This window comes from Trachurus trachurus (genome assembly GCF_905171665.1).
Source record: "Trachurus trachurus genome assembly, chromosome: 11".
NCBI classification, from domain to species: domain Eukaryota; kingdom Metazoa; phylum Chordata; class Actinopteri; order Carangiformes; family Carangidae; genus Trachurus; species Trachurus trachurus.
In genome coordinates, this window is record NC_139904.1 from 3,363,645 (window position 1) to 3,389,658 (window position 26,014).

The 26,014-nt window shown below is 43.5% G+C and overlaps 3 protein-coding genes across 3 annotated transcripts; all 3 read left to right on the forward strand.

The window, feature by feature from the left end:
- Nucleotides 1–3,839: 3,839 nt before the first annotated feature.
- On the forward strand, nt 3,840–5,237 carry LOC310993715 (nuclear factor 7, brain-like; the record flags this gene model as incomplete). The annotated part of the gene is made up of 1 exon (XM_083982157.1): nt 3,840–5,237. The coding sequence occupies one exon, from the start codon at nt 3,840–3,842 to the stop codon at nt 5,235–5,237; it is 1,398 nt and encodes a 465-aa protein (XP_083838283.1).
- A 9,690-nt stretch (nt 5,238–14,927) lies between these two features.
- LOC310993713 (nuclear factor 7, brain-like) lies at nt 14,928–16,328 on the forward strand (the record flags this gene model as incomplete). The annotated part of the gene is made up of 1 exon (XM_083982155.1): nt 14,928–16,328. The coding sequence occupies one exon, from the start codon at nt 14,928–14,930 to the stop codon at nt 16,326–16,328; it is 1,401 nt and encodes a 466-aa protein (XP_083838281.1).
- A 4,372-nt stretch (nt 16,329–20,700) lies between these two features.
- LOC310993836 (E3 ubiquitin-protein ligase TRIM35-like) lies at nt 20,701–22,130 on the forward strand (the record flags this gene model as incomplete). Its single annotated transcript, XM_083982321.1, has 1 exon — nt 20,701–22,130. Exon 1 carries the CDS (start codon nt 20,733–20,735, stop codon nt 22,128–22,130), a length of 1,398 nt encoding a protein of 465 aa, XP_083838447.1. The 5' UTR covers nt 20,701–20,732.
- Nucleotides 22,131–26,014: the final 3,884 nt, after the last annotated feature.

Consider the following 26,014-nt stretch of genomic DNA (forward strand, 5'->3'; position numbering starts at 1 on the left):
AGACAATCTGGCAAAGAGTGAGTGGAGTGAGGCTGCATCTACTGGCTTGATTGGAGATGGTGAGCAGGTGAAAGCAGCAGGTGAAAGCTGTTAAGCTGATGAGGGGTGTGGCTGAGCAGCAGAGCAGGGGGAGGGGCAGTGCAGACTGTGACACTCTGGCTGTAGTCATCACCTGTGAATTTCCAGCCGCTCTTCCTCCATCTCCTCCAGTCTTTCTACTGTCTGTCACCTGACAAAAATATGTTGATGGCATGCATGACATATAAACAGATACATTAGGGATACAACGATAAGAGTTTGATGTTATAATTATTACCTGAACAAAAAGTACTTTTACTTTCACACAATTATTATGTTTAATTTATTCCTAGCTTGTGTTATTAATCTACATGAGTTTATCTCAAAGGAATTTTAAATCGAAAGCAACTGGACTAGGTTATTTGTCTGGGAAGACGTTTCACCTCTCATCCAAGAGGCTTCATCAGTTCATGCTTGCACTTGACCAGGCTGGGACTGGTCCAACTATCTGGTGTGGAGACCCAGGTATTTAAAGCAGAACTATGCAGGATTTCGGCTGTAATTATTGTGGCTCAGAGTCACTGTGATGGTAGAGTGACCTATTATGAGGTGAATGGGGTCTAGGCCAATGTGCTCACCCCCCCCCCACTGGCTGAAAACCGCACTTGCAAGATCAGTCCTCCGTCTCGGTGTAAATCTCATCAATGGATAGAACTATCGCGAGAAACTGCCTTACGGCAGTACGAGATAAGAACGCAGATGACGTCATGCATGTCATGAATCGTGATTGGTTTGAGTTCGGAAAGTCGGAGGAAACCATGGAAACATGTTTGTACTGATGAAGTTCGGCTTGTGGCTAACACGGAGCTAATGCTAACAGACACACACACACCATGGATCTTTTATAAGATAATGTAATACATCATGACACACACACACACGCCTTCGCGTTTTGGAACCTTTATTCATGTGTGTGTGTATGTCTGTGTCTTTGTGTCTTTGTCTGTGTGTGGCCGTATTAGCGTTAGCTCCGTGTTAGCATTAGCTCCCTGTTAGCGTTAGCTCCGTGTTAGCATTAGCTCCGTGCTTAGCAAACACCGCTCTCTACCTTCAGCAGTAAACACAAGCACGTGTAGGGAGGGGGTGGAGGAGGTGGGGCGGCGAGTTTTTTTTTTACGACAGTGACATGTGCCTCCCAGAACTGTGGGGGAGCCCCGGAGAGGGAAAAAAAGAGAAACCAACGAAGGAGCGAGCTATTTCCGGCCAAGTTGCATAGTTCTGCTTTAACCTCTGGGAGGGGCTTTCACAAGGCTGATGATGTCACTGGGTCCCTGGGTTCCTCAGTCGATGTGAGGGTCAAAGGGCAGAGGATGTTGTTATGATGCCATGTAAAGTCCTTTGAGACAAACTGTTTATAAATTGATTGATTGAAAACTTTATTGAACAAAAAACATCAAACAAGTGTTCAAAAGGATTAAAAACACAATAAAGCCCAAAGGCTTGTTTCCATTGTGGTCCTATTAGATGGTAGACGGTACACATGGATTTAAAACAAGAAAGACAGGCACACAACACATAGACTAAAAACATGAGAGGGAGTCACTAAGGCACATAGACTACAACATTAGGGAGAAAGAACAACAATAAAATGGATAAAACAAGAGACTGGGTCCCAAACAGAGACAGCAAAACATAAAACAGACACACAAACAAACAAACAAACAAACAAACAAACAAACAAACAAACAAACAAACAAACAAACAATAATCTGGTGCTTCACAAAACAGGCTATACAAATAAAGACCAGTCCCAGCCTGGTCAGATGCGAGCGTGAACTGATGAAGCCTCTTGGATGAGAGGTGAAACGTCTTCCTAGACAAATAACCAAGTCCAGTTGCTTTCGATTTAAAATTCCTTTGAGACGCTATGACCTGGACAAATGAGAATATGCACAGGCTATACAAATAAAATTGCCTTGCCTCGCCTTTGCGCTCCATGTGCCAACGACAGTCGTTAGAGTGACTGTATTTGGTGGAAAGTTGGTTTCGACTTCATTAGTGCCCTATTGTGTTATAATGACAGTCGTTGGAGTCACAGGCCACTTGTGAACAGTTGTTTGAAAGGGCAGCATTGTAAATTGGAGATAGGTGGTGTCTGAGACCTCCTCCCCTATTGAGGGATGGTTTCTCTACTTTTACATAGATGGCTTCTTTAACTCCTCTACCATCTGTCCTCTCTGTCTAGGATGTGAACATTGCTGTCCTGAAAGGAGTGGGCTTTCTGCTTGAGATGTAAATGGACAGCAGAGTCCAGGCCTGAGGAGTTGGCTCTCCTGTGTGGGGCCATGCGTTTGTGCAGTAGTTGGTTTGTTTCTCCAAATTAGATCGTCTTTGCATTCCTCGTTGCATTGGACTGCATAAACCAGATTGCTTTTGCGGGTGTCTGGTGTTCTGTCCTCAGGGCCGCCGCAATGGAGGTGCAAACAAGGCGACCGCCTCTGGCCTCGCGCTTTGGAGGCCTCGCAGCAGGAGAGGGGGGGGGGGAACTGTCTGTAATTTCTCTAGCTAATCTCCCGATTTTACATTGAAGGAAACAAGTAAGATTGTGGGGGATATTTGCCACAGTGTTTGGCAACCCTTACGCCAAGTTACAGGCAGGGTTAGGCCACCGGGGTGATTTTGCCGCCTTGATCATAGCACATGGGGTCATTTCGTATGTAGCGTCAGGATCTGCGCCGGTACCGTGTGTCCTCCTGTATTTTAGCCGGGTCGCTACCGGGGTTTTATTTCAAAACAACCTTTGTCGCGGTGGAGCTGAGAACAGTTTTCCTCTCCTACAGCTGACATGTGGTCTGTCACAGTCTCAAAACTCACTCACCCATAAAAGACGTGCAAACCTACCTGTTAAAGGGTCTTTTGACTTTTTTTTATTGTCCTCAATGGTAAACATTAAACAGAATCATTTATTGACTATCAAAGAAACAAGATTTTCAGAACAAGGTTCCTTCATCAGGTTTTAAGTACAAGGCAAGAAATGATGACAATTCATACACCATGTTGGCAAGTAGCCTATGTAGATGTGATGGGCCGGGGAGCACTACTTCACCTTGGGCCTCGCATATCTCCCAATCGGCCCTGGCTCCGCCCCCTCACATCACTCACCAGAGACAAAGAAACAGTTCCTTGCACTTCCACTTCAGTCCCGGAGAAGCAGACGGAAGAAGAGACGATCAGATTCAGCTTCAGACCAAACTAACAACTTCCTGTGAGTGAATCCAGCTACAACACTGCTGCTTCAACCTGCTGACACTCTACACATTGAAGGTGAGTTAAGTTTGACTAAAACATAGGCTCAGAGTCACAGTAAACTTCAGTCTAGTTCAGGGGTCTGGCAACCTCTAAAAGAGCCATTTGGGCCCTTTCCCACCATATCAAAACCCATTCAGAGCCTCTGAACTTCACTGCACGGGTTGTAAGACGTCACTTTGATTATCACGATTGCAAGCTCTCATCTGACATCTCATCGCATATTTTGATTGACAAAATATTGAAACAAGTTTTATTTTAATGTCACATGAGCACCTGAATGTCCAAAGAAATAACTATTACAATGGACAAAAAAAATGAATGGCCATTATTTAGCCTCCTACCCCCCCCCCCCCCCCCCCCAAATGAGCTTGTGCTCTCTAAACCACAAGAGCCACAACAGAGGGATGAAAGAGGAGCCGCAGGTCCTCTGGCCTAGTCAGTAGAGGAGGGAGGGGAGCCATGACTGACTCTACTTCATGTCTGCTGTGTTTTCATCTTCACTCACAGACTAAATGGCTTCCAGATCAGAGGAGGATCTCTGCTGTCCGGTCTGTAAGGAGGTCTTCAGAGATCCTGTTGTTCTGTCCTGCAGCCACAGCTTCTGTAAAGACTGTCTGAAAAGCTGGTGGAGAGCGAAACAAGATCCACTGTGTCCAGTTTGTAGGACAAGATCTTCAAGAAACCAACCACCCTGTAACCTGGTGTTGAAGAACCTGTGTGAGAGCTTCTTACTAGAGAGGGAGCAGATATCTTCAGAGGCTCTCTGCAGTCTGCACTCTGAGAAACTCAAACTCTTCTGTCTGGACCATCAGCAGCCAGTGTGTCTCATCTGCAGAGATTCAAAAATACACACCAACCACAGATTCAGACCCATCAATGAAGCTGCTTCAGACCTCAAGAAGGAACTTGAGGAAACTCTGGAGCCCTTAAAGAAGAAGTTAAAGGGTTTTGAAGAAGTTCAAGTGAAGTTTGATCAAACAGCAAAACACATTAAGGTCCAGGCCCGACAAACAGAGAGGCAGATTAAGGAGCAGTTTAAGAAGCTTCACCAGTTTCTAGTAGAGGAAGAGGAGGCCAGGATGGCTGCACTGAGGGAGGAAGAGGAGCAGAAGAGTCAGAGGATGAAGGAGAAGATGGAGGCTCTGAGCAGAGAGATAGCAGCTCTTTCACACACAGTCAGAGCCACAGAGGACGAGATGAGAGCTGAAGACGTCTCATTCCTGCTCAACTACAAGGCTGCAGTGGAAAGAGTCCAGCAGCGCCCCCTGCTGGAGGATCCACAGCTGGACTCAGGAGCTCTGATAGACCAGGCCAAACACCTGGGCAACCTGACCTTCAACATCTGGAACAAGATGAAGGACATGGTCTCCTACAGTCCTGTGGTTCTGGACCCAAACACTGCTTATCCAGGACTCATCCTGTCTGGAGATCTGACCAGTGTGAGAGGAGGATACAAACAGCAGCTTCCTGACAATCCAGAGAGGATTGATTATTACCGCTCTGTCCTGGGCTCTGAGGGTTTTAACTCAGGGACTCACAGCTGGGATGTCGAGGTCGGAGACGGTACATGGTGGATACTAGGTGTGTTAACAGAGTCTGTGCAGAGGAAGGGAAAGAAGATAGGGTCTGGATTATGGATGTTATGGTTGAATGAAGGTAATTACTCAGCATATTCACCATCAGCTCCAGCCACTGTTCTCTCAGAGCAGAAGAAGCTCCAGAGGATCAGAGTGAAACTGGACTTGAACAGAGGAAAACTGTCGTTCTCTGATCCTGATACTAACACACACATACACACCTTCACACACACTTTCACTCAGAAGATGTTTCCACTCATTGCCACTGCTAGAAACATCCCATTGAAGCTGTTGCCAGTGAAGGTGTCAGTGACAGTGGAGCAGAGCAGTTAGAGATAAAGAGGATGATCATATTTATAATGTTGTTCATTTCTTAAAGGGAAAAGTCAGTGAATTTAACCTGTTAAACTGCACCTGTCCTCCTGCTGCCTCATTATTACACTTTTCCTTTTTACTACTTTTAATCTGTAAAACATATTCACTCTTTTTTATCTATATAATTAATTTCATATTACGTTTGTTATCATGACTTTGTATGGAGTGAAGAGTTTAAAAAAAAAAAGATAAATTACTGACCACTTGATCACTTTCTTCTTGTTTAATTACATATGTGAAATGTTTGTATCTGTTCATATAAAATGATCTAAAATGTATCAACATGTCAGTTCATCACAAAAGCTTAATGTACATTCTTTCCTGTTTTTCATCAACATAATAAAATGTTTTATTGACTTGGATTCACATTCAGCTTCGTCTTTAACGTTTCCTGCATCTACACAACATCCCATTCTCTTTATAATTAGCAGCAGAGGTGGAGGAAGTGTTGAGATTAAGTACTAATACAACACTACAAGTACTCTGCACAGTATAAGTACTGCACTGAATATATCATCAGGAATGTTGGCTGATCCATCATGTCAATGCTGATGCAGCATTTTATTGTTGTCGTTGGTCAAAGTGGTTTAACAACTTGGTACAAGGCTTCAAGTAATGATTACTTCTCTGATTCTGGATCAGTTGTTGACTATTTCATTGATAAACAGGTTAAAACATGCATCATTGGGTGTTTTCACTGTGTGGTATTGGTATTTATGTATTATACAGTAAAATATCAGAAAATAGTCAAACACCAAGGTACCAGAAAGTGATTCAAACACAAGTTACAAGTCATTTGTTCAACCATCATAATTACTCCACAGCTGTTTAATTCAAGTAAAAAATCCTGCATGGTTCCTCTTAAACTATAACTGGATTCACAGAAAATGAGCATGTGGTCTGAGTTTGGACTGGATTTGAACTCCCATCCATCCTGTGTTTCCTAAGAAGCTGACAAATGGCTCCACCTGGTGTCAGATAGTTAGTTACAATCAGCTCAGCATCAGTCATGAGACAGAGGACAGGTTGATGTGAGCAGGTGTTGAGTCGTTGAAGAGAGAGGTGTGAAGTTTGTGCTTGGTTAGTTGTATTTGTGCATTTGTTAATTGATTATTGTTCATTATCTTAATTACTTTGGTCTGTTTTACTAAGATTGTTTTTATAATTACCTTAAAAATAAAGGATGATCATTTCCAAGTTTATTACATGTGGGTGGTTTTGTGTCGTCAATGACGAAAATGAAGAATATGTTAATTTAATGAATATTGCTAACATATTAGCTGTAGCAGCCTACAGGTGACAGCAGAGACCTTGGCTGGGTCCATCTGGATGTTGCCTTGTGCCACAAAGGAAAGACACTGAAGAGACATGGAACTCACATGTATCTGCTTTCACATACAGGGAGTTCTCCAGGAGGTGCTGGGGGGCAGACTGGACATGGTGGATGTGTTGCTCCTTGGACTGGGAGAAGATGAGGATGTAATTAAGATAAACAAAGACATATCGATTGAGCATGGCTTGGAGCACTTTGTTTATCACTGCCTGGAAGACGACAGGGGCATTGGTCAGCCGAACGGCATTATGAGGTACAGTGTCCAGTTGAGGTGTTGAATGGCGTCTTCCAATCATAAGGCATGAGAGCAAAGACAATCTGGCAAAGAATGAGTGGAGTGAGGCTGCATCTACTGGCTTGATTGGAGATGGTGAGCAGGTGAGAGCAGCAGGTGAAAGCTGAACTGATGAGGGGTGTGGCTGAGCAGCAGAGCAGGGGGAGGGGCAGAGCAGACTGTGACACTCTGGCTGTAGTCATCACAACCTGATCTCACAGAAATGCGTGAAATGACCACGAACACCTAGTACCAGATTCCGTGCTCCTTTCACGTAATGTGTTAAAATTACGTGAAAGAAGCACGGAAACAGTCTCCACTGAAAGCCAATGAGTCCAACTTCCGTGAGATGGCCACGCAAACCGTGTCGTGGTGGATGCACGCATTTTCAGCTTCAAAGACAACACCCCCAGTGCGTCAACAGCCTGACGAACGGTCACTGTCCCTCCTCGTCACATGCTTGACTCATTAGGTGCCCGTTTGTTTTTGTTTTTTTACTTTTCCTTAAAGCAGAAGTGAGTGATATATTTGTGTTAATATAAGTCTTAAATAGTTATATCTTCCGACAGCAATCACTTACATAGAGTGTTTGGACTGAAACACGGGTCTCTCAGTCCTTCTGCTCTGCTCTGAGCCGAAGAGAAAACATTTATCGTATCCTACAGTTTTTATCCAATGAGGAGAGAGAACGGCATGCAGGGCTGTGTGTGCAGCCAAGGAACGCCGTGAATGTGGTGACGTAGCGACGAGGACTGTTATGGTGCGCTCAAGGAAACTCGTATTTTTCCGACCGTGAAGTGGTACCAGTTCGATCTGGTACGAGTTCACCGGTCGGAAGTTACGAGTGGCCGTTATAGTGACTTTCACCGGTAAAACAGGTCGGAAAAACACGAGTGGGTTGCCTGGAACGCTACAAAGTCGTAAGTTGTGACTTGAAGCTGTAATTTACGATTTCAAAAGCCTGCCTGGAACGCAGCATTAGCGAAAACGACCGGATCACCCACTTCTGCTTTAAAGCTTTATTGAACCTGATGCTGCTGTGTCTGACGTAGTTTACAGCAAGGACGTCCTTTCGGTTATCTATTTATTTATTTATTTATTTAGTGATCATGGTGTTTGGTGCAGAATAATCAATCAATAAATAAATAAATTAGGTCGGAAGCTACGTCAGACCGGGGGGGGAGGGGGGGGGGGGGTTGTGGATTTTACAGGTGAAGACCACTTCCGCGTTCAAAAAGCTGCTCTGTTTAATCAATATTCTGAAGAAAGATCTGATTATTAGCCATAACGCTGTAACCATCCAAGGAAGACTGTGTAACAATATTATGTGCTTCTGCTGAGTCCAAAAGCCCTGTGTAATATCAACTTTATTTTAAGAAAACACGTTTTGTTTCCAATGTCATATCACGGAGAAGCACTACATTACCCATAATCCTCATATTTATCAGCGACGTGTCTAATTGGTTGAGCTTGCTGTTACCAGCAAATGAAAAAATAAAACAAATTGAGCTTATATTATTTTCTTAGTAACTAAAAGGTCTTAACATCTTTTTTGTTTTCAACATTGAATAAAAAAACGGTGCTATATTGTTAAAATTCAACAATAAAGTGCATACAAGTTGGCTTGACTTCTTTCTTTTTTTCTTTTTTTTCATAATTTTCACCAGCATCTTTCTGGTCCACATCACATCACATTTAATGTAATTTTTAATTCAATGAGTGAAATATATTTTATCTGAAAAACATTATTATGAATTCAAGGGTCAGAGGTAACTGATTAGTGTTAAATTTAACCTTTTTGACCCTGTTTCCTTGAATAAATCACTAAGACTTTGATGCGGGAAGCTGAGATTTTGATTTGATTTTGTTCAGAGCACTAGGGACAAAGTTTCTGTAGAATTTCAGACCTGTCGGACGTCCAGAAGGGTCACAGCTGACCGTCCAGGCTCGTTTCTCGGCCTTCAAAGCCTAGATTTAGAAGCCTTTTGTCTAATAACGTCCACATTCTTGGGGTTATAAGGCTGAAAGTTTAATGCATTTGTCCGGGGCCTAAGGCCATCCACCATGTGCAATTTCAAACCCGTGCGACCTTCACAAGTGTCAAAGGTCACTGATTTGTGACCTTTTTGACCCCGTTTCCTTGAATAAAACACCAAGACTTTGATGCGGGAAGCTGAGATTTTAAAATGTGGTCCAGAATCTCTAGTAGATTGTGTGTGCAAAGATTCAGAGCTCTGTGACATTCAGAAGGGTCACAAATAGCCAAAAAGCAATGCTCCTTTCTCTGACCTCTTATTAAAGGAGAAATGTTTAAACAGCAATTCTTTCATAGCTTCCAGATGCTTTGGCCTATCAGGCTGAATTTTTAGCTAAAGGAGCTGGTGTACGATCAGGAAGTAGGGGAGCTGTGCATAAAGCCAATTGGTAAGTGTCAAAGGTCACAGGGGTCAAACATCAAAGTGAATCCAGCCATTCCTGCTTTTTCTCAACAAAACATACACACTTTAAGTTATCATCATGAAATATAAATATGTTGTATATCAGAATATTTTGGTCCCGTTGCTCTAGGGGCCCCGGGGGGCCACTTGGCTTTCCCATGCTCCCACAGAGTTGGGTCTCGGGGTGATGGATAAGGGCCTCCCCATGAGTCCACAGGCCAAGTTTCAAGTGATTTGGTCGGTTTCTATGGAAACAGCGGCCTCAAGGATACAGAGGAATGCGGCTGTTTGAAGCCCCGCCTCTCGAAAAGTAATGGCTCAATCAGGACCAAAGACACATCAACGCGTTCGTCTTGGGCCCCCGAACCATGTATTAAAAAAATCAGAACTGTACGACTTTTGGAAATGTGTTTTGTCTATTTCGGCTTTTCTGACTCAGAGTCTGTCAGACTTGATTGATTGATTGATTGATATCTTTATTTCGATCATGTAAACGACAGTGTAAAAAAAAAAAAATAAATAAGATAAAATAATAATATAATGTATACACAACATCTCATAAGCAACGCAGTTTACATGAGCGAAAAGGAGTAGGAAGAAGTATAAACTTATCTAATCCTACCCCTATAATTTTAACTATATGTTAAAATTATAGGGGTAGGATTAGATAAATTAAAGCGTGAGAGACCCTCTTAGTCAGAAACTTACAGACACTTACCAATTGGCTTTATGCACAGCTCCCCTACTTCCTGATCGTACACCAGCTCCTTTAGCTAAAAATTCAGCCTGATAGGCCAAAGCATCTGGAAGCTATGAAAGAATTGCTGTTTAAACATTTCTCCTTTAATAAGAGGTCAGAGAAAGGAGCATTGCTTTTTGGCTATTTGTGACCCTTCTGAATGTCACAGAGCTCTGAATCTTTGCACACACAATCTACTAGAGATTCTGGACCACATTTTAAAATCTCAGCTTCCCGCATCAAAGTCTTGGTGTTTTATTCAAGGAAACGGGGTCAAAAAGGTCACAAATCAGTGACCTTTGACACTTGTGAAGGTCGCACGGGTTTGAAATTGCACATGGTGGATGGCCTTAGGCCCCGGACAAATGCATTAAACTTTCAGCCTTATAACCCCAAGAATGTGGACGTTATTAGACAAAAGGCTTCTAAATCTAGGCTTTGAAGGCCGAGAAACGAGCCTGGACGGTCAGCTGTGACCCTTCTGGACGTCCGACAGGTCTGAAATTCTACAGAAACTTTGTCCCTAGTGCTCTGAACAAAATCAAATCAAAATCTCAGCTTCCCGCATCAAAGTCTTAGTGATTTATTCAAGGAAACAGGGTCAAAAAGGTTAAATTTAACACTAATCAGTTACCTCTGACCCTTGAATTCATAATAATGTTTTTCAGATAAAAAATAAAATTTCACTCATTGAATTAAAAATTACATTAAATGTGATGTGGACCAGAAAGATGCTGGTGAAAATTATGAAAAAAAAGAAAAAAAGAAAGAAGTCAAGCCAACTTGTATGCACTTTATTGTTGAATTTTAACAATATAGCACCGTTTTTTTATTCAATGTTGAAAACAAAAAAGATGTTAAAGGGACAGTATGTGAGATTTACCCCCATCTAGCGGTGCGGTTGCATGTCGGCACGTATTCTTGCTGTTGCGTTTACGTAAACTCGGGCAGAAGTCAGAAAAACAACACACGCTGCATGTATCAGGATAAACAAGCCTCTATGTAAACAAACAGTCCGCCAGCACGAGGCAAAACAATACAGGCGTGACAATATGTTGTCATGGTGATGTCGTATTGTTTACCTGACCCACGTTTTACCGGCTTTCTCTCGTCGAGTAAAATAACATCCAGTTGGTTTGCCGACGGCGTCACTCACGGCGTCATTCAGGTGTCTGACTGCACCTGAAGGCAACACCAGTGCCTCCGTCCTTCCTCACACTAGCTACACGGTGGTGACAGTTTTAACAGGCGCTGTCTGGAAAACTTTCTCCCCGAGCCGAGAAGCTCCGGCGGCCCGAGTTTGAGGTTACTTACAGCCACGGTGACACTGAACGTAAAACATGGCGATTCAACATGGCAGAGAAGGTTCGGTGAACCCCCCCCTGTATGTTTGTAACGACTTGTAACATCTCATTCTAAGGTACGAGAAAGCGCTCGTTTGTATGCGGGCGCGATTCCACTTCAGTGAAATACGTATTTATGAAAGCGATATTTGATTTTTGTCAATAAAAAGCCAACAAAGTCCCATACTGTCCCTTTAAGACCTTTTAGTTACTAAGAAAATAATATAAGCTCAATTTGTTTTATTTTTTCATTTGCTGGTAACAGCAAGCTCAACCAATTAGACACGTCGCTGATAAATATGAGGATTATGGGTAATGTAGTGCTTCTCCGTGATATGACATTGGAAACAAAACATGTTTTCTTAAAATAAAGTTGATATTACACAGGGCTTTTGGACTCAGCAGAAGCACATAATATTGTTACACAGTCTTCCTTGGATGGTTACAGCGTTATGGCTAATAATCAGATCTTTCTTCAGAATATTGATTAAACAGAGCAGCTTTTTGAACGCGGAAGTGGTCTTCACCTGTAGAATCCACAACCCCCCCCCTCCCCCCCCGGTCTGACGTAGCTTCCGACCTAATTTATTTATTTATTGATTGATTATTCTGCACCAAACACCATGATCACTAAATAAATAAATAAATAAATAGATAACCGAAAGGACGTCCTTGCTGTAAACTACGTCAGACACAGCAGCATCAGGTTCAATAAAGCTTTAAGGAAAAGTAAAAAAAAAAAAAAAACGGGCACCTAATGAGTCAAGCATGTGACGAGGAGGGACAGTGACCGTTCGTCAGGCTGTTGACGCACTGGGGGTGTTGTCTTTGAAGCTGAAAATGCGTGCATCCACCACGACACGGTTTGCGTGGCCATCTCACGGAATTTGGACTCATTGGCTTTCAGTGGAGACTGTTTCCGTGCTTCTTTCACGTAATTTTAACACATTACGTGAAAGGAGCACGGAATCTGGTACTAGGTGTTCGTGGTCATTTGACGCATTTCTGTGAGATCAGGTTGAGTCATCACCTGTGAATTTCCAGCCGCTCTTCCTCCATCTCCTCCAGTCTTTCTACTGTCTGTCACCTGACAAAAATATGTTGATGGCATGCATGACATATAAACAGATAAATTAGGGATACAACGATAAGAGTTTGATGTTATAATTATTACCTGAACAAAAAAGACTTTTACTTTGACACAATTATTACGTTTAATTTATTCCTAGCTTGTGTTATTAATCTACATGAGTTTATCTCAAAGGAATTTTAAATCGAAAGCAACTGGACTAGGTTATTTGTCTGGGAAGACGTTTCACATCTCATCCAAGAGGCTTCATCAGTTCATGCTCGCATTTGACCAGGCTGGGACTGGTCCAACTATCTGGTGTGGAGACCCAGGTTTTTAACCTCTGGGAGGGCTTTCACAAGGCCGATGATGTCACTGGGTCCCTGGGTTCCTCAGTTGATGTGAGGGTCAAAGGGCAGAGGATGTTGTTATGATGCCATGTAAAGTCCTTTGAGACAAACTGTTTATAAATTGATTGATTGAATACTTTATTGAACAAAAAACATCAAACAAGTGTTCAAAAGGATTAAAAACACAATAAAGCCCAAAGGCTTGTTTCCATTGTGGTCCTATTAGATGGTAGACTGTACACATGGATTTAAAACAAGAAAGACAAGCACACAACACATAGACTAAAAACATGAGAGGGAGTCACTAAGGCACATAGACTACAACATTAGGGAGAAAGACCAACAATAAAATGGATAAAACAAGAGACTGGGTCCCAAACAGAGACAGCAAAACATAAAACAGACACACAAACAAACAAACAAACAATCAAACAATAATCTGGTGCTTCACAAAACAGGCTATACAAATAAAGACCAGTCCCAGCCTGGTCAGATGCGAGCATGAACTGATGAAGCCTCTTGGATGAGAGGTGAAACGTCTTCCTAGACAAATAACCAAGTCCAGTTGCTTTCGATTTAAAATTCCTTTGAGACACTATGACCTGGACAAATGAGAATATGCACAGGCTATACAAATAAAATTGCCTTGCCTCGCCTTTGCGCTCCATGTGCCAACGACAGTCGTTAGAGTGACTGTATTTGGTGGAAAGTTGGTTTCGACTTCATTAGTGCCCTATTGTGTTATAATGACAGTCGTTGGAGTCACAGGCCACTTGTGAACAGTTGTTTGAAAGGGCAGCATTGTAAATTGGAGATAGGTGGTGTCTGAGACCTCCTCCCCTATTGATGGATGGTTTCTCTATGGCTTCTTTAACTACCATCTGTCCTCTCTGTCTAGGATGTGAACATTGCTGTCCTGAAAGGAGTGGGCTTTCTGCTTGAGATGTAAATGGACTGCAGAGTCCAGGCCTGAGGAGTTGGCTCTCCTGTGTTGGGCCATGCGTTTATGCAGTGGTTGTTTTGTTTCTCCAAATTAGATCGTCTTTGCATTCCTCGTTGCATTGGACTGCATAAACCAGATTGCTTTTGCGGGTGTGTGGTGTTCTGTCCTCAGGGCCGCCGCAATGGGGGTGCAAACAAGGCGACCGCCTCGGGCCTTGCGCTTTGGAGGCCTCCCGGCTAATCTCCCGAATTTACATTGAAGGAAACAAGTACGATTGTGGGGGATATTTGCCAGTGTTTGGCAACCCTGGTCTGCCTGCGCGCTGCGAGGCAGTGATACGCCAAGTTACAGGCAGGGTTAGCAGGCCACCGGGGTGATTTTGGCCACCGCCTTGATCATAGCACATGGGGGGCCATTTCGTATGTAGCGCCAGGATCTGCGCCGGTACCGTGTGTCCTCCTGTATTTTAGCCGGGTCGCTACCCGGGTTTTATAAATAAAAAAAAAACTACCTTCGTCGCGGTGGAGCTGAGAACAGTTTTCCTCTCCTACAGCTGACATGTGGTCTGTCACAGTCTCAAAACGCACTCACCTATAAAATACGTGCAAACCTACCTGCTAAAGGGTCTTTTGACATTTTATTTTATTGTCCTCAATGGTAAACATTAAACAGAATCATTTATTGACTATCAAAGAAACAAGATTTTCAGAACAAGGTTCCTTCATCAGGTTTTAAGTACAAGGCAAGAAATTATGACAATTTATACACCATGTTGGCAAGTAGCCTATGTAGATGTGATGGGCCGGGGAGCACTACTTCACCTTGGGCCTCGCATATCTCCCAATCGGCCCTGGCTCCGCCCCCTCACATAACTCACCAGAGACAAAGAAACAGTTCCTTGCACTTCCACTTCAGTCCCGGAGAAGCAGACTGAAGAAGAGACGATCAGATTCAGCTTCAGACCAAACTAACAACTTCCTGTGAGTGAGTCCAGCTACAACACTGCTGCTTCAACCTGCTGACACTCCACACACTGAAGGTGAGTTTGACTAAAACCTGGACTCAGAGTCACAGTAAACTTAAGTCTAGTCAGAGGAGGGAGGGCCATGACTGACTCTACTTCCTGTCTGCTGTGTTTTCAGCTTCACTCACAGACTAAATGGCTTCCAGATTAGAGGAGGATCTCTGCTGTCCGGTCTGTACGGAGGTCTTCAGAGATCCTGTTGTTCTGTCCTGCAGCCACAGCTTCTGTAAAGACTGTCTGAAAAGCTGGTGGAGAGAGAAACAAGATCCACTGTGTCCAGTTTGTAAGACAAGATCTTCAAGAAACCAACCACCCTGTAACCTGGTGTTGAAGAACCTGTGTGAGAGCTTCTTACTAGAGAGGGAGCAGAGATCTTCAGAGGCTCTCTGCAGTCTGCACTCTGAGAAACTCAAACTCTTCTGTCTGGACCATCAGCAGCCAGTGTGTCTCATCTGCAGAGATTCAAAAACACACACCAACCACAGATTCAGACCCATCAATGAAGCTGCTTTGAAACTCAAGAAGGAACTTGAGGAAACTCTGGAGCCCTTAAAGAAGAAGTTAAAGGGTTTTGAAGAAGTTCAAGTGAAGTTTGGTCGAACAGCAAAACACATTAAGGTCCAGGCCCGACACACAGAGAGGCAGATTAAGGATCAGTTCAAGAAGCTTCACCAGTTTCTAGAAGAGGAAGAGGAGGCCAGGATGGCTGCACTGAGGGAGGAAGAGGAGCAGAAGAGTCAGAGGATGAAGGAGAAGATGGAGGCTCTGAGCAGAGAGATAGCAGCTCTTTCACACACAGACAGAGCCACAGAGGACGAGCTGAGAGCTGAAGACGTCTCATTCCTGCTCAACTACAAGGCTGCAGTGGAAAGAGTCCAGCAGCGCCCCCTGCTGGAGGATCCACAGCTGGACTCAGGAGCTCTGATAGACCAGGCCAAACACCTGGGCAACCTGACCTTCAACATCTGGAACAAGATGAAGGACATGGTCTCCTACAGTCCTGTGGTTCTGGACCCAAACACTGCTCATCCAAGACTCATCCTGTCTGGAGATCTGACCAGTGTGAGACTAGGAGGAGACAAACAGCAGCTTCCTGACAATCCAGAGAGATTTGATACTTACTGCTCTGTCCTGGGCTCTCAGGGTTTTAACTCAGGGACTCACAGCTGGGATGTCGAGGTTGGAGACAATACATGGTGGATACTAGGTGTGATACCAGAGTCTGTGCAGAGGAAGGGAAAGGAGATATGGTCTGGAATATGGGCAATAGGGTTCAGTGTGGATAAATACATAGCATGTTCACCATCAGCTCCAGCCACTGATCTCCCAGTGCAGAAGAAGCTCCAGAGGATCAGAGTGAATCTGGACTTCAACAGAGGAAAACTGTCGTTCTCTGATCCTGATACTAACACACACATACACACCTTCACACACACTTTCACTCAGAAGATGTTTCCACTCATTGCCACTGTTAGAAACGTCCCATTGAAGCTGTTGCCAGTGAAGGTGTCAGTGACAGTGGAGCAGAGCAGTTAGAGATAAAGAGGATGATCATATTTATAATGTTGTTCATTTCTTAAAGGGAAAAGTCAGTGAATTGAACCTGTTAAACTGCACCTGTCCTCCTGCTGCCTCATTATTACACTTTTCCTTTTTACTACTTTTAATCTGTAAAACATATTCACTCTTTTTTATCTGTATAATTAATTTCATATTACGTTTGTTATCATGACTTTGTATGGAGTGAAGAGTTAAAAAAAAAAAAAAGATAAATTACTGACCACTTGATCAGTTGATCACTTTCTTCTTGTTTAATTACATATGTGAAATGTTTGTATCTGTTCATATTAAATGATCTAAAATGTATCAACATGTCAGTTCATCACAAAAGCTTAATGTACATTCTTTCCTGTTTTTCATCAACATAATAAAATGTTTTCTTGACTTGGATTCATATTCAGCTTCGTCTTTAACGTTTCCTGCATCTACACAACATCCCATTCTCTTTATAATTAGCAGCAGAGGTGGAGGAAGTGTTGAGATTAAGTACTAATACGACACTACAAGTACTCTGCACAGTATAAGTACTGCACTGAATATGCAGGAATGTTGGCTGATCCATCATGCCAATGCTGATGCAACATTTTATTGTTGTCGTTGGTCAAAGTGGTTTAATAACTTGGTACAAGGCTTCAAGTAATGATTACTTCTCTGATTCTGGATCAGTTGTTGACTATTTCATTGATAAACAGGTTAAAACATGCTTCATTGGGTGTTTTCACAGTGTGGTATTGGTATGTATGTATTATACAGTAAAATATCAGAAAATAGTCAAACACCAAGGTACCAGAAAGTGATTCAAACACAAGTTACAAGTCATTTGTTCAACCATCATAATTACTCCACAGCTGTTTAATTCAAGTAAAAAATCCTGCATGGTTCCTCTTAAACTATAACTGGTTTCACAGAAAATGAGCATGTGGTCTGAGTGTGGACTGGATTTGAACTCCCATCCATCCTGTGTTTCCTAAGAAGCTGACAAATGGCTCCACCTGGTGTCAGATAGTTAGTTACAATCAGCTCAGCATCAGTCATGAGACAGAGGACAGGTTGATGTGAGCAGGTGTTGAGTCGTTGAAGAGAGAGGTGTGAAGTTTGTGCTTGGTTAGTTGTATTTGTGCATTTGTTCATTGATTATTGTTCATTATCTTAATTACTTTGGTCTGTCTTACTAAGATTGTTTTTATAATTACCTTAAAAATAAAGGATGATAATTTCCAAGTTTATTACATGTGGGTGGTTTTGTGTTGTCAATGACAAAAATGAAGAATATGTTAATTTAATGAATATTGCTAACATATTAGCCGTAGCAGCCTACAGGTGACAGCAGAGACCTTGGCTGGGTCCATCTGGATGTTGCCTTGTGCCACAAAGGAAAGACACTGAAGAGACATGGAACTCACATGTATCTGCTTTCACATACAGGGAGTTCTCCAGGAGGTGCTGGGGGGCAGACTGGACATGGTGGATGTGTTGCTCCTTGGACTGGGAGAAGATGAGGATGTAATTAAGATAAACAAAGACATATCGATTGAGCATGGCTTGGAGCACTTTGTTTATCACTGCCTGGAAGACGACAGGGGCATTGGTCAGCCGAACGGCATTATGAGGTACAGTGTCCAGTTGAGGTGTTGAATGGCGTCTTCCAATCATAAGGCATGAGAGCAAAGACAATCTGGCAAAGAATGAGTGGAGTGAGGCTGCATCTACTGGCTTGATTGGAGATGGTGAGCAGGTGAGAGCAGCAGGTGAAAGCTGAACTGATGAGGGGTGTGACTGAGCAGCAGAGCAGGGGGAGGGGCAGAGCAGACTGTGACACTCTGGCTGTAGTCATCACCTGTGAATTTCCAGCCGCTCTTCCTCCATCTCCTCCAGTCTTTCTACTGTCTGTCACCTGACAAAAATGTGTTGATGGCATGCATGACATATGAACAGATAAATTAGGGATACAACGATAGAGTTTGATGTTACAATTATTACCTGAACAAAAAAGACTTTTACTTTGACACAATTATTACGTTTAATTTATTCCTAGCTTGTGTTATTAATCTACATGAGTTTATCTCAAAGGAATTTTAAAACGAAAGCAACTGGACTAGGTTATTTGTCTGGGAAGACGTTTCACCTCTCATCCAAGAGGCTTCATCAGTTCATGCTTGCACTTGACCAGGCTGGGACTGGTCCAACTATCTGGTGTGGAGACCCAGGTATTTAACCTCTGGGAGGGCTTTCACAAGGCTGATTATGTCACTGGGTCCCTGGGTTCCTCAGTCGATGTGAGGGTCAAAGGGCAGAGGATGTTGTTATGATGCCATGTAAAGCCCTTTGAGACAAACTGTTTGTAAACACGGGCTATACAAATAAAGACCAGTCCCAGCCTGGTCAGATGCGAGCATGAACTGATGAAGCCTCTTGGATGAGAGGTGAAACGTCTTCCTAGACAAATAACCAAGTCCAGTTGCTTTCGATTTAAAATTCCTTTGAGACACTATGACCTGGACAAATGAGAATATGCGCAGGCTATACAAATAAAATTGCCTTGCCTCGCCTTTGTGCTCCATGTGCCAACGACAGTCGTTAGAGTGACTGTCTTTGGTGGAAAGTTGGTTTCGACTTCGTTAGTGCCCTATTGTGTTAAAATGACAGTCGTTGGAGTCACAGGCCACTTGTGAACAGTTGTTTGAAGGGCAGCATTGTAAATTGGAGATAGGTGGTGTCTGAGACCTCCTCCCCTACTGAGGGATGGTTTCTCTATGGCTTCTTTAACTACTCTACCATCTGTCCTCTCTGTCTAGGGTGTGAACATTGCTGTCCTCAAAGAAGTGGGCTTTCTCCTTGAGATGTAAATGGTCTGCAGAGTCCAGGCCTTAGGAGTTGGCTCTCCTGTGGGGGCCATGTGTTTATGCAGTGGTTGTTTTGTTTCTCCAATTTAGAGGTCTTTGCATTCCTCGTTGCATTGGACTGCATAAACCAGATTGCTTTTGCGGGTGTGTGGTATTCTGTCCTCAGGGCTGCCGCAATGGGGGTGCAAACAAGGCGACCACCTCGGGGATCGCGCTTTGGAGGCCTCCCAGCTAATCTCCTGATTTTACATTGAAGGAAACAAGTAAGATTGTGGGGGATATTTGCCACAGTGTTTGGCAACCCTGGTCTGCCTGCACGCTGCGAGGCAGTAATACGTCAAGTTACAGGCAGGGTTAGGCCACCGGGGTGATTTTGCCACCTTGATCATAGCACATGGGGGCCATTTCGTATGTAGCGCCAGGATCTGCGCCGGTACCGTGTGTCCTCCTGTATTTTATCCGGGTCGCTACCGGGGTTTTATTAAAAAAACAAACAACCTTCGTTGCGGTGGAGCTGAGAACAGTTTTCCTCTCCTACAGCTGACATGTGGTCTGTCACAGTCTCAAAACTCACTCACCTATAAAAGACGTGCAAACCTACCTGCTAAAGGGTCTTTTGACATTTTTTTTTATTGTCCTCAATGGTAAACATTAAACAGAATCATTTATTGACTATCAAAGAAACAAGATTTTCAGAACAAGGCTCCTTCATCAGGTTTAAAGTACAAGGCAAGAAATTATGACAATTTATACACCATGTTGGCAAGTAGCCTATGTAGATGTGATGGGCCGGGGAGCACTACTTCATCTTGGGCCTCGCATATCTCCCAATCGGCCCTGACTCCGCCCCCTCACATAACTCACCAGAGACAAAGAAACAGTTCCTTGCACTTCCACTTCAGTCCCGGAGAAGCAGACGGAAGAAGAGACGATCAGAATCAATTTCAGACCAAACTAACAACTTCCTGTGAGTGAGTCCAGCTACAACACTGCTGCTTCAACCTGCTGACACTCCACACACTGAAGGTGAGTTAAGTTTGACTAAAACATAGGCTCAGAGTCACAGTAAACTTCAGTCTAGTCCAGGGGTCTGGCAACCTTTAGCATTAAAAGAGCCATGTGGGCCCTTTCCCACCATATCAAAACCCATTCAGAGCCTCTGAACTTCACTGCACGGGTTGTAAGATGTCACTTTGATTATCACGATTGCAAGCTCTCATCTGACATCTCATCGCATATTTTGATTGACAAAATATTGAAACAAGTTTTATTTTAATGTCACATGAGCACCTGAATGTCCAAAGAAATAACTATTACAATGGACAAAAAAAATGAATGGCCATTATTTAGCCTCCTATCTTTTTTTTTTCCCCCAAATGAGCTTATCCTCTCTAAACCACAAGAGCCACAACGGAGGGACGAAAGAGGAGCCGCAGGTTGCCGACCTCTGGCCTAGTCAGTAGAGGAGGGAGGGGAGGGGAGCCATGACTGACTCTACTTCATGTCTGCTGTGTTTTCATCTTCACTCACAGACTAAATGGCTTCCAGATCAGAGGAGGATCTCTGCTGTCCGGTCTGTAAGGAGATCTTCAGAGATCCTGTTGTTCTGTCCTGCAGCCACAGCTTCTGTAAAGACTGTCTGAAGAGCTGGTGGAGAGAGAAACAAGATCCACTGTGTCCAGTTTGTAAGACAAGATCTTCAAGAAACCAACCACCCTGTAACCTGGTGTTGAAGAACCTGTGTGAGAGCTTCTTACTAGAGAGAGAGCAGAGATCTTCAGAGGCTCTCTGCAGTCTGCACTCTGAGAAACTCAAACTCTTCTGTCTGGACCATCAGCAGCCAGTGTGTCTCATCTGCAGAGATTCAAAAACACACACCAACCACAGATTTAGACCCATCAATGAAGCTGCTTTGAAACTCAAGAAGGAACTTGAGGAAACTCTGGAGCCCTTAAAGAAGAAGTTAAAGGGTTTTGAAGAAGTTCAAGTGAAGTTTGATCAAACAGCAAAATACATTAAGGCCCAGGCCCGACACACAGAGAGGCAGATTAAGGAGCAGTTTAAGAAGCTTCACCAGTTTCTAGTAGAGGAAGAGGAGGCCAGGATGGCTGCACTGAGGGAGGAAGAGGAGCAGAAGAGTCAGAGGATGAAGGAGAAGATGGAGGCTCTGAGCAGAGAGATAGCAGCTCTTTCACACACAGTCAGGGCCACAGAGGACGAGCTAAGAGCTGAAGACGTCTCATTCCTGCTCAACTACAAGGCTGCAGTGGAAAGAGTCCAGCAGCGCCCCCTGCTGGAGGATCTACAGCTGGACTCAGGAGCTCTGATAGACCAGGCCAAACACCTGGGCAACCTGACCTTCAACATCTGGAACAAGATGAAGGACATGGTCTCCTACAGTCCTGTGGTTCTGGACCCAAACACTGCTCATCCAGAACTCATCCTGTCTGGAGATCTGACCAGTGTGAGACTGGGAGATGAACAGCCGCTTCCTTACAATCCAGAGAGGATTGAGTATTACTGCTCTGTCCTGGGCTCTGAGGGTTTTAACTCAGGGACTCACAGCTGGGATGTCGAAGTTGGAGACAGTACAAGGTGGACACTGGGTGTGTTAACAGAGTTTGTGCAGAGGAATGGAAAGAAGATAGTGTCTGGATTATGGGGAATAGGAGATAATGGAGATAATGTCTCAGCATTTTCGCCATCAACTCTTGTAACTGTTGTCCTAGAGCAGGAGAAGCTCCAGAGGATCAGAGTGAATCTGGACTTGAACAGAGGAAAACTGTCGTTCTCTGATCCTGATACTAACACACACATACACACCTTCACACACACTTTCACTCAGAAGATGTTTCCATACATTAACATTGGTGATGAACTCCCATTGAAGCTGTTACCAGTGAAGGTGTCAGTGACAGTGGAGCAGAGCAGTTAGAGATAAAGAGGATAATGTTGTTTATTTCTTAAAGGGAAAAGTCAGTGAATTGAACCTGTTAAACTGCACCTGTCCTCCTGCTGTCTCATTATTACACATCTCCTTTTTTACTACTTTTAATATGTAAAATATTTTCAGTCTTTACGTTACGTTTGTTTGACTTTGTGTGGAGTTTAAAATAATGATGTTAATAAACATTTGATCAGTTGATCATCGATCCATACAAAATGTTGTCCTTACTTGGATTCATATTCAGCTTCGTCGTACGTCTCCCGCATCTACACAACATCCCATTCTCTTTATAATTAGCAGCAGAGGTGAAGGAAGTGTTGAGATGAAGTACTAACACCACACAGGTACAAGTACTGCACTGAATATTTAAGCAATATATCACTCCAGTCCGCTAAGGGGCGTTGTTCGGCCCGACGTAAAGTGGAGGAACGACAACCCCCTTAGACTGGAGTGATATATTGCTTATATAAAACGGTTACCAATAAAAGTAATATGACAGACGGATATGCAATCAATTTCATGTAGTTTTATTCAACCAGAAATACATATTATCCAATAAAATAGCCCCACTGTGAAAAAAATAGTCCCACCTCTCCAGACGTTAGCTCCAAGTTAGCTCTGCATCTCGTCTTTTCCTCCGCTTTATTTTCAGGTGAAAGTCACTGCTCGGTCCACTCTACCATTATTAACCCTCCCCGGAGGTGAAAGTTAACATTAAACGTGTGAATTCAACTACTTTAGTCCATTTTTTAACATCATAAAAACATCAGCTGTCTTTTGCTACGGACTGCAACAGTCCGTTGTCATGGAGACATGACAATAACTTCCATTCACACCAGTCATACGTGCCTGACGCGGAGTGATAGCCTAACTGTGATAAGGCTTTAGAATAGTAGCCGTGGTATATGCTCAATATACCACGGTTAACAACCAATCAGATCGCCGGATTTCACCTTTCCGTTTTATTTCTTCCGTTCCGTTTTTATTCCCGCTCTGTCCCGGTTCGAATCCCGCTCTGTCCCGGTTGCTGCCGTAGTGTCCTTGGGCAAGACACCTTACCCTTGCTCCTGATGGGTCGTGGTTAGCGCCTTGCATGGCAGCTTCCGCCATCAGTGTGTGAATGTGTGTGTGAATGGGTGAATGCGATGTACTGTAAACCGCTTTGGGTATCGTTCAGGTATAGTAAAGCGCTATATAAATACAGACCATTTACCATTTATCATTTATAATACTGAATATATCATCAGGAATGTTGGCTAATCCATCATGCCAGTGCTGATGCAGAAAGGCGAGGCAATGCACCTGTCTCTTCAAGGCGTGTGCACCTTATCTGGATGAAAATAAGTGGATGAAACAACGGCGTGTAAAGCCGCATTATGTAATAACGCCGCATTATGTAATAATGTAATAAAATTTCATGTCATTATGTAATAACGCCGCATTTTGTAATAATCTGACACATTTTGTAATAAAAATCTTGAACGCAATATGTAATAAACTTTGCCGCATTTTGTAATAAGTTGTTACATTTTGCGTCACTTATTACAAATTGTGGGTGTTGCACTTTTTTATGAAGAAAATGTAATCATTTGGTGCATTATGTAATAAACCACCAAAATGGATGTCTGAATTAGAAGAAAAAAAAACATAAGAACCATCAGAGCAACACTGCCAGCATGAATTCATTTCTGAAGCCATAGGATGGTCCAAACTAAATCAAATATAACTTTATTCATTATAATAGGCTACATCCCCTGTGTACTGCTTTCATTCTCATTCAAGCTTTTTTCTCTCCTCCTTTTCTCACCTGCAGCACAAGGAGAGCAGGGCATCAAACATAACAACACCAAAGTATATGTGCGTCAACCAACCATGCCCCTTGCGCTCCACACTCAAACATACCGGTACACACACAATTCCACATGCAGGAACAAGAGGAACAATCAAATCAGTTGGGAGTAGGGATGCACATGTTTAACCGTTTAACTGATAACAAGAACTTTGACCGGTTATTTTTTTTATTTTTTTAATTAGCTATATATCGTCAACTCATGGGGGCGTGTCAACACATGCAGACTTCCATGTGCCTTCAGTCATATTTCCCAGCAAAAAGTTATACAGGAGGACTGACAGTAGCCTATGTGCTGTGCAGTCCCCGTGAAGGAAGATCAGACAACAAATGTAGCCTACACAGACATACAGTAGATGTGCATCACCTGTAATAACAGTGCTGCGCAATAATAACTGTTCCTCTCTCTTCAGCCTGGTGTTTGGCTGCATTTAGTATAAAAACAGTTAAACATTGGATGATTTAACCTCCATATGAGTGCGATCAGCTGAGACAGAGCTCAGTGGATGTGGCAATCAGCTGTTGCAGAGCACGTGTATGTTTAACGGCAAAAAAAAAAGCGATCGCCCCCGCAAGCGTTGTAATCTCATCGGTTTATTCGGTTAATGGGCGTCGGTTATCGGTGTTATGTATTTCTGTATTGGAAATAACTGTCCTCCTCCTGTGTGGTGGGGGAGGCGCTGTTTCCCTGGTGCCTTGGTTTTCTTTCCCCATTTTTGCCTTTCAGGTCAGGTCCCATCCAGGTGCACGGGATTGGGTCTGATTGCCTGAGAGGGTATTTAAAGAGGGGATTCCAGGGCCGCCAGTCTCTCTCCTTCCCTGCCTGCGACAACAACGGCCAACCATTGTTCCTTAGTTGTTTCTTGTTACTTTGCACATTATTCTCTTTAGTTACTTTGTACTTTAGGGCCTTGATTTTAATAAATACACTAAATGGTTTACCTGTGTGGTCTCCCTAATTGTTGTGACCTACCGTGAGCCAGGTGGTCATAACAAATGGGGGCTCGTCTCGGGATATTGGTAAGGTTGTCAGTACCTTACTAATGCCTGGATAGTTCGGTAGTACTTGTGTAGGAGACTCACAGTGCTTGGTTAGTTTGCTTGATTGCTTAATAAGTGGTTTGGGTTGCCTTATTAAACTTTGATTTGCTTGGCTTGCGGCAGGGGAGGACTGTGGCCGCTTTCCTCCTTTTAGTGGTGACCTGGTTACCGGTTATAATCCTCAGCTGGATGGTGAGTAGACGGGGTTACTGTTGTCGCCCACCTTTTGTCTGAAGCGTGTGGTTTAGATACCATGAGCTACGTGAACCCCCGTGGTAGGAGGAGAAGCGCTTAACGCTTGTTTGTTTTTTTGTTTGTTGTTTTAGTTTGTTGTTTTTGGTGTGCTGTAAGCCGGGGCGCTATTCAGCAGTACCATTAGGGTGCTGTTGGTAGTTAAGCTGCTATGAGTGCACTGAAGACTAGGTTGTGGTTAGTCAGGGATCTTTTGTTGAGTTAGACGCGGGGCAGCTCTTTCGCTTCATTCGCTTGCTAAGTAAAGTTACTCACCGTCCTATGTTGGGGTATTATAGCTGATAACAGGGTCTTTTGTCTATACGTGTTAATATGATAGTGATGGCCTGGTAAATGTTTTGAATTTGGTTTGACGTTGTGGCCTTGGTTGCCTATTGATTACTGGTTATCAGTTACTGGTTGGGCGTTTGTAGCCATAAGAGTTTTGGGGAAATGGATCCTGTGAGGGAATTTTTGGGAGCCCCATCAGTTAAGTTGTTACTGCAGTTAAAGGTTGAGGAGTTGTGGCGAATTATTGAGCATTATGAACTGAGTCTTGATGTTGTGCCTGGTCGGTCGAAGAAGCCGGACGTGGTGGCGGCCATACAGAGAGAGTTGGTGACTCAGGGCATATTGGAAGGCCATGAAAAGTCTCCGCCCATGGTGCCTCTTGGAGGTGCGGTGGGGGGAATCAGTATGGGTACAGGCTTATCATTCGCAGAGCAAAAGGAGCTGTTAGCGATGCAGATAC